General features: G+C 40.9%; 1 protein-coding gene across 1 annotated transcript; it reads left to right on the forward strand.

Annotated features, from left to right (window-relative positions):
- Positions 1-4,501: 4,501 nt before the first annotated feature.
- Positions 4,502-5,422, forward strand: LOC116260624 (uncharacterized). The gene has a single exon (XM_031639074.1). It carries the CDS (start codon positions 4,502-4,504, stop codon positions 5,420-5,422), a length of 921 nt encoding a protein of 306 aa, XP_031494934.1.
- The last annotated feature ends 8,465 nt before the right edge of the window (positions 5,423-13,887 follow it).

The following is a 13,887-nucleotide window of genomic DNA, read 5'->3' on the forward strand; positions in this document are numbered from 1 at the left end:
AGGGGCGCAGCATAGCTACTTGAATTAGGGGCAGGTGAAAGTCTGGGCATTAGTTTAATTTTTGTTGGTGGTACTTTTCACTGAAAATGGTGGATGCACTAGGAATGAAACACTTTGGCCTTTTTAGAGGTATCACTTCCCATGCACAGTCCTCCTCCAGCCTCTCCCCTTTTGATCGAACGATCTGATTTTATAAAGATCTATCAAAATGCCTCTAACATGACATCCGATAATTGATTAAGTGAATACATGTGGTGTGGGACGGACATGATTGCTGCAAAATGATAGAGAGAGTGGGCAGCAGCGGTAAGGAAAGGAACACAACACCGAGAATCTTCTCCTGAAGAACCTGCAACAACGATCCAACAGGAATTAGACAAACTAAGAAAACTGTTGAAGCTGCTGAGCTCAACTTTCTCCAATCTTGTCAATTTGCTAATATTGCGTTGATATGTTGCTTTGGTCGACTTTCATCACATCCATCTAATTTATCATCACACGATATAGCGATAATCGAGTGAATGAAAGTGTCTGCGTCCGCAAATCATCATGGTAGATCAATATGAGTGTGGAATGCAAACACAAACTCAGCACAAATATCGATCGAAAAAAGATAAAACGAAAGCTAGATGAAGAAAGAACAAAGACAAAAAAAAAGGATCATATTTTGGTCTAGAACTGAGCGTATCAAGCCTAAAGTGCCAAGAAGTTGGTACATGAACTTGTGCACTTAAACTCCTGCAAAGATGAATGAGACGCTGGAGCAGAGTCTCTCAGGCTTTAGTTTCAGAACAGAGGTTGACCTTCGTGCCTGCTCGATGGGTTGATCTAGCAGGCAAACCCATTATTCCTTCCACTTTGAAGTTCAATGGCCAAGCACCATCCTGCCGGAGCAAATCAAACTTCGCACTTGCTCCTTGTTTTTTAGACAGCCCACATTCCACAGAAAACTGTCTGCCTTGTGACACTGTCGCTGGCCGGCCGGTAGGTCCTAGCCTTTTCAGACTTCTATCTAGCCGATGGCTCGGCCTTCTTTGTCTACCACCTATGCGGCACAGGCACGGCCCAAAGCTAATTCCAGGGAGATATGGACCCCGTCTTTCAACTACAGCCAATTTTTCTCCAAGTTTGATATTGGGTAGTGTGGCCAGTTGCCCACACGAGTCCCACATAAATTGTTTGTTTATTTATGTATATATTGGCTGCCACCCTAAAGCTCCCCCACGGGCTCACTAGGTCTGGTACCACCCGTGCCTGCCTTTAGGAGCACAGCCATGTGCAAGCCGCGTGCTGCCCAAACCCACCAGAAGATGTCCAAACCCTTTGAGCACATTGCATTGGCTAGTGTATTTAATCACATCCGCCTCATGCATTCCGTGATTGGACAGAGCTCCATATGGCTGGAGGATTTCAGTTCATATATGTACATATACACACACAAGACACGGCAAGCAGATCATCCATTTTTGAGTTTTCTCCTTCACATAGCTAAATTTAAATGTAAACTTGTATACAGATGGACAAGGAATAGCTTCTAGACACACATAGAAAACCACATTCAACATGCTTTAACTAATTAATCTGAAGGGATAGATCAATCCACTTATCGTTATAAACTTTGTCGTCAACCTCTTGATTTGGTATTAGACGTTTGTGCTCTTGATTTTTTTTACTGCTCAAAGACACTTGTAAACACAAAAAATTAGTAACTGAGCATATTTTCTCTGCTAAATGAATGGCCAGATCGTTTCTAGAAGAGCTAGATGGCTGGATGTTCTTGGAACATAAAATATTTGGATATACCAGCAGCGGCACAGATATAGTTCGGATTCAGGTTCACTTAGTCTCGTGATGTGAATTGCGGTACCGATCCATCCTTCATATCTAGTTTCTGAACCCTAGTGGGGGTTTAGATCTTATAAATGACTTAATCTGAACCCTAGTAGCAGCAACTTGTTAATTTTGTTCCACACTCAAAATATCGGATCCACAAATGAGTTTTGGATTTGCTGTCATCCATAATCAGTCTCTCTCTCTTTCTCTGTGTGTGTGTGTAACCGAAGGATGAATGATGGGAGGAAATGGGATACATCTGGACCTGGATCCATATCTAAGTGATCAGTACGTAACATGGGCTGTGGGAGCCATATATCAATGGGAGACAATGGGATCCAACCTAATCTTGAGGCAATCATACAAAATGTTATCATCATAATTGCCACGATAACGATGGCCAAATCCACTGTCCAGTTATGTGTGAGTCATCGTCCATTTGGGATTTGGATCCAATCCTGTGTGCACTCCGGGGGTTGCTACTTTATAGACCACGAAATATCTTCCTTTTCTTGCTGTGGGATTGCTGTGTTTTGATTGTCTCCGAGTACTTTTCAAGACAAAGCCACAAGGAAAAGGAAGAAATCAAATTAATCCTTCCCTAAGTTTTACGAAAATATTAAGTTCATCATTGTCATTTGAATCTTTATGTGTCAAAATGTTAATTTTCAAACTTTATGCATCCATGAAAATGCAACGCTGGTCTCTCTCTCTCTCTCTCTCGGACAAAGAAATGAGCACGATAATTGAACTCATAAATTGTCACTTCGAAAAACAGCGTTTCTATGTCATCTGAATGGTTGCTTTTTAATGTGATAATCTTTGATTCATTCGACCATACTAGTGAAGTGACTCAATGGTTGCCCTCATAGAATTCAGAGGTGTTGCTTCTCATATATCTCTTCTGTCCTTAATTTTTGTCTATATGTGCTCAGAATAGCACTGTGCCACATTCATTTATATTAATTCCTCTGTATTATTCTTTGTCATATCTCATGTTCCTGCTATTTATATTGCTAAACACATATAAGTGATTCAACTCTTTAAACTGTTAAAAACTTATGACCTCTCACCTTATTGGTGTCCGTGAAGCAAAACTTATGAAATGATTTGTAATTTGCCTCCTTCAAAGGTTCACAAGCACCTGGTTTTTACTTTGTTATGAGTCGTTTTCTGGATCGTCATCTGCAGCACGATAGCACCAATTCTTGGCCATATATCACATCTCACCAACCTCAATGAAAGCTCGTGATACAAGTCATCCTTATCATGTGGTAAACTAAAGCTAATTAAGTTGTTGGTTAATGAGGTTGGTTAGAACCCTAATAAATTACAACTCCCCGGAAATGAGGAACTCATGACCTCCTTTCAATTTAAACATTATAATTTGTAGAGCTGTTATTATATCACTCGATAAAGTTCTGATCTGAAATTTTATATCAAATGCTGGTTGAGGACCATCTTTTGTTATAAAGATATCGTTTCATTGGCGTGGCTGAACCGAGTGCTAGTAACTTCGATTTGGATCTGGATATGGTTGGGATCCATGCAAAGGCCACACTTTTTAGTCCCAAAGAACCTGTCACTCGTACATCATTCTTTGCCGTCCACTCTCGGGATCAATGATCCTGATAAAATCGAATTCCGGTCATGTTAGCCCGCCCCCCTTGATCTGATCTGAATAGGTGGCAACATTTCACATGGCTTTAGTGGCCACGAAAGTGAAAAACACAGACACACTTTAGACTGTACATGATTCATGTGAAGAGCTCTACTCTTCTCTAGAAACTTTTTGAAAGTCTTTTTTTCTTGAAGAAGAATATCACAGTTTTCGTTATATAATGTAGTAAATCAGTTTTACGTACTGCAACTCTACAAATTTACAAGCCTCTTTGTGACAGACATCCGCCAAAGATGAATTTCTCTGTGTATATGCTGTGCTGATCGGAAGTGCTTCACAAGGAGCGAATCTTTCGCAAGGAAAAGATCTCGAGGAACTTTTAGAAATGAGAAAATTTAGACAAAGGGAACATCTTAGTTGGAATAGAAATGTATATGAATTTTTTTAAGATGAAAGTCTTGTTTACATGTGCCAAGTGGGGACTGCCAGTGTTGGCGTTGTTTTTGCGATGTTCTCCTTTGAGCTCACCAAAGATTGTTGTAAGAACTTTAATAGAAAACAACAATACGCAGATATAAATTTTTATTTCTATATTTGCCTGTGTGAGGGATCCACATAAACGTATGAAGGAATAAAACAAGTAAAATGCTCTAAATTAAATTTAGATGTAAAACTTAAAAAAAAAAAAAATTAAGAGGGTCCTGGACTCCACCCTGGTCTAAAGGCGAAGGTTCGGAAGACCACTATGATAATTTCCTTCTCCCTTTCTTTTTCTCTGCGAGCGAAAGTAACGATAACAATCATCACCCTTGCTGCCAAAAGGTTCGGAAAAAGAAAACCAAAAGCAAAATAAATAATGTTGAAGAGATGAAATGGGACGATCCTCGGCAGCCTTTCTTATTAAATCCTTCGTCCTCTTCAACCTCCTCCTCCTTCTCTCTCTCCCTCTCTTTCTTTTTCTGAGCACACTGGTCGTCCTCACCATATTCCTTCTCCTTCTTTCTCTTTCTAAGTAGTTCTTCATCACCTCTCTCTTTCAAAGAAGCAATGACAGAATCAAGTAGCAAAGAGTCTTCGACGACGACGCGGGAATGGGACTCCGACAATGAGGAGGCCCTGTCGCTCTGCGATCTTCCGTTGGTCCGGCCGCAGGCGGATGCCTCGGCCACCACCCTCATTGCCACCAAGGAGCAGCCGAAGCAGCTCCAACCCACTTCCTCCGACGACGATTTCGAGTTCGAGTTCGCCTCCTGGGTGTCCCTCCTGCTGCCGGATTCCGGCGATATGTGCGCCGCCGACGACGTCATTGCCGGCGGACAGCTCCTCCCGTTCCGGCCTTCCGTCAGCTCCGAGAAAGGCCTTCTCGACTCGGCGGAACGGTCGTGCCGACCCAGCCGATCAGACTCGTTGGAGCACTCGTTGTGCTTCACCAGCAGTAGTCGCGGATCTTCGAGCAGCCGGAGCAGCGGTTTCTTCGATTCGGCACCGGAGAAGAGGCGGTGGTCGACGGATTCTGCCGGGCTTTTCACGGCTGCGAGCCCGAGACCCGGAAGGCGAGAGAGCTCTCCGGCTGTGGTCGCCGGAAAAAAGAAGGTGACCACGACCAAGATGGGGCTTTTCCGGCTGGGACTGATGAGAACACCGGAGATACAACTGGGGGACCTCAAGCAGCGGTTGAGGAGGAGGGAGGAGTTGGGGAGAAGCCGAAGAGAGTCGCAAACGTCGACGTCATCGTCTTCCTCGTCGTCTTGGAAAATCTTCCGGGGGTTGGATTGCCGGTGCTCCGCCATCGACACCGTCTCCTCAGCCGTGACCAGACGCAACACCGTTACGAAACAAGCCGGTGAAGGACGAGATGAGACGGAGGAGGAGATGCTGCGGATTCGGTTACTCCAGGAGAAGAACGTGACGTCCCGTCTCCGGACCGTCGAGTGGCTCAACGAGCTCCCTTTCGCACTCAGAGCGTGACGACTCGTCCGCGCTCACAAACCGGTTTGGTACCATCATATCGGAACGAGAAATGTAATGTATGGTGCTTCTCCTGATGCCGTGCTGATCCGACTCGTCTCGTAAATGTGAGACGAAACGTACCGGAATTGCTTCCGGGATCTTACCTGGTGTAACTATACTTTTTATGAAAAAATTCAGACGGTGATCACAGAAGCCGAGGCTTCTTTCTGAAAATTATGGACGAACAGTTTCAAATGTTTATACCATCTCAAACGTGAGCTCGATCGTCTTGAAAAAACAATTTCGTTCATTATCAGTTCACTAAAAAAGATAACTCAAGCATAACAATTTCGCACAATCGATCTGTAAATAGGCTTAGCATGAAATTGAGGTGTTCGTCCGCTATATTCTTATTGCATATATAGCAGAGCACCATATTATTTTCCTTTCAATATGTGCCAAAACTTTAGGCCCCAAGAATTGGCCGTCTTTTAGAAGAGCAATTAAACTTAGCAGAGCCAAACATGTCGGAGGTTGGACCAGAGTCGAATGACCAACCACTGCTGTTACACGACAGACTGATCATGCTTGAACATCTTATGCTTAGCCGCTTCCGTTGAGTTATCATCTCCCTTTTAAACTCGGAAACTTTTTTCTAGTTTCATTTAAAAGCTAGGCCTCTTTTAGAACTTTAGGTGCGTTTGAAAATATCTATGGCAATTTTATGTTAAAGTAGTAACAGTAATTAATGATCATGATGATGATGATGATAATATATTAATACCAAATTATAGGTGCAGGCATTGCTGTTATTGTTGTTGACGCTGCTGTGATTGTTGTAATAAACATTATAAAAAGATGATTGGTGGGAGGTGTTATCAGTGTCGAATTTGAAGGAACATCGGGAGGTGTTGGGAGTTCATGATTAAAGTGTGAATGTCTTTGCATTCGCTGCTGTGCCAAAGTTCCTTCATCTTCTTCCCTTTTTTTTTCTTTCATTGGTATCATGCAAAGCTTTTCTTCTTTTGGGCAGACGTGAACACGAGAGAGAGAGAGAGAGAGGGAGAGAGTTTCCCGCTCGCCGCTAGATCCATGGCACGCTCCACTCATTTCTTTCCCCTTTTCTGTTCTTGGTAGCCTAACCAGCAGTCAGCTTTAGGGAACAGGATAGTTGTTCTCTTTCTTTTTCTTTGATCTCTTTGTTTTCTGTACTATTAAAAATAACATGTCTAGTTGTTCTTCAGATACCTAGGGACATGTATGGACCCAGTTGAACTGAAACTTAGTCCAACTAGTATCTTAAGTATTTTTTACTAAAACTGGGTCGGACGGTCCGGGACAAGGCCTGGGCAATGCATTCCATCCAAGCCAAGTGGCAAATGATTATACTATATAGACAAAGAAGTTCAAACTCCTCTAAATGCTCAATTAGATTACACATTGATACCTTCTTCTAATTATTTCAATCCAGTTTATTCAAGCTTAAGAATCATGTAAATTAGGCCAAGTTAAACTTAATCAATTGGCAAATTGAGAGAAGGCCAAACTTGCACGAGTAGAATCAGCCAGATCAGGAATAAGGTTGCAGTATGTTGGCTCGATCGAGCATCCCCAAGTAAGTTCCACCATCCATGAGTGCTCGATTGTCTCAACACTTGATCCATCCTTCCTCGGGATCAAGAACGATGAGTCTGGGGCTGTAAACGGATCGGATCTGGTACGATGGCTTTGTTATCTTTACTTGTACAGGATCCAGACCGGATATGGTTCAACTCTCAAGATTTCATGTACAAGCATCAGAAAGTCAATAGAGGAACAGGAGAGTATATATGGATATGTGTGTAACCCTGTAGTTGCAGTAATGCAATCAAAGTAAGGCTACTGCATCGAGAGAGGTGGTGGTATGTCGAGGAGGAGTGAACAGGGAGGAAGCAGAATGAGCAGGAACCTCCATATAGCAATTGATTCGGACAACTTTCACGCTCTTCTGTTGCATTCTTCTTGAGATTGATCATGCTGATGCCATATCTCTGTGTGCAGATCATGCAGATCTCTCTCTTTCTCTTTCTCTTTCTCTCCCTCTGCAATTGGAATATATAGCAAAACTGTACTGCTCTGTTGTGTACCAGTCAAAAAGAAGTGAACGACGCACCCTAATCAACGCAGGGAAGATCAGATCATCTTCTAACTGTTGCTCTGTCTTCAGTCCGCGTCAAGCCTGAGTTGTTTGCGAATATTACCTGCTCTTTTACATGAATGAGTTCATTCACATGTTCAAGCTTTGGCTCATTTATCTAAATGGACTGAGGCCAATCTGAGCGAACACAGGCTCCAACAAAACCTAACTCGAGATATGGAACCCACCGTTGGCTATGAAAAACTAAACACATTTAAAGGGAACTAAGATAAGTATGCAGAATTTGTATAATTAATAGAACCCGTCACGACCTGGCTGGCATCAAAACTTGTTTAACACTTGGACTTGGGGTTCCACATGATGCATGTGGGTATAGAAGATTGGAAGGAATCTCTGGAGACGTATAAAGAGGTCTGGTAAGTGACAGATTGTCTTGGTTCCCCAAAAAAATCGAAGCCCGGTGAAGGAGTAAGTTGAAGATCCAAACATTTCCTTATGTTAATTAATTAACTAAGAAATTTTCAATTCAAAGCTCTTCTTAAAGCTCGAGTGGTTACAAACTTGTCTCTACTATGTAAGTGAGCTCGAACCAATTATGAAAGACCAGAGCTCCTTTAGCAACTCATTGAAACGGTGCTTCCATTAATCTAGACCCGGTACCAATGACTGAGAACCAGATTCAAATCCAAATGCAAATCCGACCCGGAGATACCCCTAATTCTGGCCTAATTTGCTCTAAAGGTCTACGGTCGGAGAGACAACACCACTACTGAAAAAGAGCAATTGGTGGCCCCAACTTCATATATAGACTATGATTTCGGGAATCAGACCTCCGGCCTAGATAAGGCATATGCCCTACACAAGGCACATTCACATTATATTAATAAAGCGTCAACAAGTATATACATATATATATCGGTCTACTACCTTTTTAATTTTTAAAAGATTCAATAAAAGGATGTCTTGTTTTTAGTGCAGTATGTTGGTCGAAAGCCGAGTGATTCTTGTACCTTGTTCTCGTGATTTTTATAATGTTGGTGATCATATCAGCTTCAATATAATATGCTAGAAACTTATAATATGTAGGGGAATCACGAGAAAATTCAAACTCTATAGCGACCAAGATGCTTGATACCCTAATAATGAAGGAGACACGATCTGACCTACGGTCTGCTGCTGCATCATGTCAATTTCCCGGGGTGCAAATTTTTATTCTTAGGGATTCCTTTTCTTTAGTTCTGTTCCATCTCAAAGGACAAGCCGTTGCCGACCCTTCACCATTCTTTGGTAGTTCATTGTCTTTCTGTTTTAAGGCTACCAATTCTTGAGCAGCAGTCATTACATTACAGGCAATGTTGTGCAGATGGGCATCATTAGAGGTGAAGGGCTTTACAAAAAGATGTTTAAATTTGAGCATCAAAAATAGTCCTTGGTGTTTCAGTTTTTCAATTTTCTTTTCTATAAACTCCAACTACCAAGGGTAACTACCAAGGGTAAGCTTCAAGGAGAGTAACTATCTGGTCAACCTGTTTAACATGTAAACTGCGCATTGTCGGTTTGAGTCATATGGGTGCTACTCATCTGAACTGCAAACAATAGTGTTGCGAGTACCCAAGTCCTAAAATATACCCTCAACCCCAAGAGTAAGAGGTAGGAGGAGGCTTTGGCTTCTTGAGAATCACCCTCAACGACCAAGCGTTGGAAAAAATACACCATGAACAAACTTATCAATCATATTGAATTTGGATAGTTTCATGCTCCAACTTTTACCCGTTCATCAGCTTCTCTCAATGATCATTTATTGGCAAAAACTTTCAATATTCTTTTGATGCTTTACTATTGAAGAATTAAGAGACTAACGCGTTGTCGCCAACTCAAGCTCAGTGTGAACTCCATATTAATCCAAGGTTTCCGGCATTGCTCCGGTGAAGGGACAAATGTGCAACTCCGCTTGATCCGAGCTTGATTAAGAATATATAAGACAGAACAAGGACTAGCGTTATCCCAACAGGAGAAAAGAAAAGAGAGTTTGTCACAAGGACTAGCCATTATCTTGCTAGTGGTTAGAGGAACTACATGAGACAAATGTGGCCCATTCGAACTGAGGAGTTTGTCTTAATCGTTGAACTTTTCTTGGTTGTTAACTATGCTTCAATGGTCTGTGTATATATATATATATGTGTGTGTGTATGTGTGCGTGTGTGTGTGCGCGCGCACGTGCATGCGTGTGCCATCAACATAAACCTCTCTTAAATTATTAGATGCAAATTTGACTCAAAACGTGGTCTTAATACATGAAACAATACTACCAAATATGTTTGAAATCTAGGTTCATGTCTTCCGGGACAGTTCATATCCTAATAAATCCTGGCCCATCTATGTTCTTACACCGAAAAGTAGCTATGATATATATGCGGATGTCCAAGGATCCAATCATTATTCTGATGGCCCACAAATGTGACTCTTTTTTATAATTGCATTGAAATTAGTTCAGGTTTGACTAATTCAATCTTAATCCAATTACTTATGTTCTGCAACACAGGAGCAGCAGGAATGAAGGGCCCAAGGGGCATGGCATAGCATAGCTGGTTGGCTTGAGTGGCGTGCTGACAATATGTCTTCATCAGTGATTCTCATTGGCGACACTCCTTTCGACTACAAACATCGTATCGTAGGACCACCTAAGTCCCAATGCAGCTCTAAACCTCAGAGGTAGAGAGAAGAAGAGGGAGCTTCGGCCTCTCACTCGAATGGTGAGATTCCCTCCTTTTCAACTCCAGCTCGATTCTAGTTGGCTCAAGTTTGTCTTTAAAAGGATTAGAAATTTAAAATTTCATTTGGTTCAAAATGTGATTGATTGTCACAATTAGATTAAGTTGGATTTTGTAATGCCTAGTCCACCCGACTCCAAACAATTTATAGCTAGAGAAGCTAGATAAGACAGGGATCTACCAACCCCATGGATTTATTATTCAAATCCATCAACACTCACAGAAAGGTCTCCATGACGATAGGCTGGAGTAGCAGAAAAGCCTATTTCTCCTCGAGTCCACAAACAATAACACGCCCCTCACTATATATATATATATATTCTCCATTAGAAAGACAAGAAAAATGAGACAAGGCAAAATTTTCATCCTCTTCTTGGGTCTATCACTTAGAACCTAAGATCTAGTTTCCACTTTATATCTGAAAAGTTTCCCCAAATTCTGGACTTAATGATATTGTACTTCCATATAAGCCATTCAAATTTTAATTTCCATTTATGAAATTTGACATTATCCGCACGAATCTAACTTAACAAAGTTTTTTTTTTATTATTTTACTCTCCAAACCCGTTGAAATTTTTAATGACCCATCTGGCTAGTTTCAACGGGCTTGGAGTTCATGTTAGTGATCCAAATCCAGAAAGAACATGAGCCAGGAATGGGATGTTGTTGCCTAAACATTTGTTGCACGCAAATGCAAAACATCAGAATGACTAGATACACATCCATAGACAAAATGTTGTTCATTGATCCAACATTGGCTAGTTTAATTTTGACACACTTAAATCCACCAGCATAAAATAATGTTCATAATAAGTAGTGCATAAACCAAGTAGGTCCGTGACATTTTGATAAAATCAAACATTAGACAGCAAAACATGGTTCTATTTGGTGACACATTTATTTCATATTGTCTTACATTCTAAATCCTCATCGAAACTACTAGTTGAAAGCAGATTCTCAAATTTAAAGGGGCAACTACTATTGAAGAGTCTGATTGCTTTATGCATTAGTATCTACAAAGTGATGTCTAAGGGACTGTTTGGCATTAGTAACAATTTGTTACTGTCAAATTGAACTTAAGGCAAATGTCACATAGTGTTCTATGAATCCACCCTAAATTTTGGGCAGAATCACTAGACAATAACAATGTGTCATGGATCACAAATAACCCGTAAGGTTATCTTATTCCGGATGCAGGGGATCCTAGCCCCCATTACAGGTTGCAGGCAAGGCGCCTTGGTGAAACACTGTATCATACATGACAAATCTCTTCTTGCTCATGATATGATAGAATGGTTCCACAACTTGAAGATATAGAAAATTTGGATGGTCTTTGCAGTGCATAGAGAGCAAGGTTGAACGGCATGTTGGGGATGGAAATCTCTCTACTTGTAGCCGAACAGATGGAGTGCCTAGGGATGTCAACGGTCAGATTTGAATCAGAGATACTCTTAACCATATCTGCTCCGCATTTTTGAATGATTCGATTTCGGATTCGAATACAAATGAAAAAAGTCATATCTGAATTCGAAATCCAATTTCACAATCTGAATTCCATCTAAATCCATATCTGCATTTTGAACCGTATCGGCTGGCTGAGTTTCAAAAGGTAAGGGTATTGGATATATAATATTTATTCCAAACTAAATCTGACTTGGATCTGAATCCGTTTCCATCTGAATATTTATATGCATCTCAATTTGAATCTGTTGAGATGTCATTTCTTAAATCTGAATTTGAAACAGTTTCTTAATCAAATACTGTTTTCTTTTCTATGTTGGACTTTTCGAAATGGTTCGGTCGAATATTCGATCTGAATTGGATATATTGACATCCCTGTAAGTGTAGCAGTGGCAGATCCAAAAAGTATTTGAATGAGGAACACTCTTATTTCAACTTTTGAATGTATGACGTGAGTAAAAGATACAAAGTATTAATATAGAAATAATCAATTTATGTAGGACTGGTGTGGGCAATAGCACACCAGTGGCGTGCATTGTAGCTGATGTGAGCGCACAATTGCCTACATCAGCCCACAAAAATTACTTTTATTTACTTATAAAAATTCCATTAACTTTCAGCTTTTTACATATGAGTGCTCCTTAAAGTCTGAAATTCAAATCTAGGGTGCTCCTTAGTGAGAAGACCTGGGCCTCCGCCACTCGTGTGGGATTGTCAAAAGGTTTGACAGGCCAAGAATCCCAAGGTTGACGGTTAAAAAAGAAGTTATAACTTGGTTTCGGCTTTCTTTATCAGCATTTAAGGTCTGGTTCGAGTCAGTTCCTTGTTTGCTTTCGGGATGCAATATGGAGTCTGCCCCTGAGCTTCGATAAGACCGACGCTACACTACTTTCTGGAATAAGCAAAAGGGTTGGGCACATGAGCTCAGGCCGACTAATGACCTGTTTGGGTGAAAAGCTTCTCCATTCGGTGTAGCAAAGCTCACAAAGCACTTGCAAAGTGAAATCTTAGTGCTTATCTAAGACAAAATTCACTAAGTACCTTTTTTTGGTAATGGTCAGCACTTTTGCTGCCAAGTTTAAACACGCTTGGTTGAAAAACTGTTGAACTGTCTCTTTCCATATAATTATATGAAGAATATGTTGGTTTTTAGAAATATGTCCACTTATGATGAATAAATGAGTTTAGAGAGAGACAACATTGTTAAAATGGTGTGTAATTGGTGTAGTGATGCTTCACATAGCTATTAGTTGGAAGGATGATGAGAATCGGTAAATTTGTGGCTGCCAATGGGTTTCATATGCAGCAAGCAAAATCACAGAGAGTGTGGCCGGCCGTCGGTGGCCGTCATTCAAAGGAAAAATGCTGGTGTTTTGGAGCTAGAGGGGGAGGGGAGTGAGGTGCGTGCGCCATGCACACAACACATACACGCCAAAAGAAAAAAGGAGATATTTTTAAAATTATTAAAATATATTCTTTCGAGTCTTTTAGCTTCTTTTTGTCTTTATAAAAAGTTTTTTTTTTCTATTAATTAAGAGCATTTTCGTCATTAACCAACGCATGAAAGCATACATAAACAGCTTCGGAGATAAAGGGGAGAGTGGGGTCAGATCTGCTGGTGGTTGATGCCATGGAAAGCAATGATACAGCAGAGTTCAGAATTCTTAAGTGGGGGGTGGAAGAGGCGATTACGGGCAGACACCAACTATGCAACTTTTCTAATAATTCTTCATGGAGGCCGAGACTGAAAGCAATGCTGCAGTGGCCTCATAGGTGGATAGAGATAACGCAGAAGGGGTTGGCATCTTGATTCTAATGATTTGATGCCTTATTCACCTGGAAGCAGAATTTTTCAGAACAGAGATATGGATTGTAGTTATGAGGAAGGCTAGTTCTGATCTTTTGTTCATATTTTGGTTGAGTTTGGCAGGTTCAGTTGCGGATTCTGGGTCAAGTTTCCTGGTTTTTTTATTTTTGTTACTGCCGGAGACTTAGCATTCCTCTCTTTTTTTCTCCTGTATATATATTATTTTTGAATAATAGAATTAAGCTCCCCGCAAGCTTTCATTATAAAAAAGAAAACGAAGTGTTGATCCTTTGGCCCGTGTATTAGA

This window comes from Nymphaea colorata, chromosome 9 (assembly GCF_008831285.2).
Source record: "Nymphaea colorata isolate Beijing-Zhang1983 chromosome 9, ASM883128v2, whole genome shotgun sequence".
NCBI lineage: Eukaryota > Viridiplantae > Streptophyta > Magnoliopsida > Nymphaeales > Nymphaeaceae > Nymphaea > Nymphaea colorata.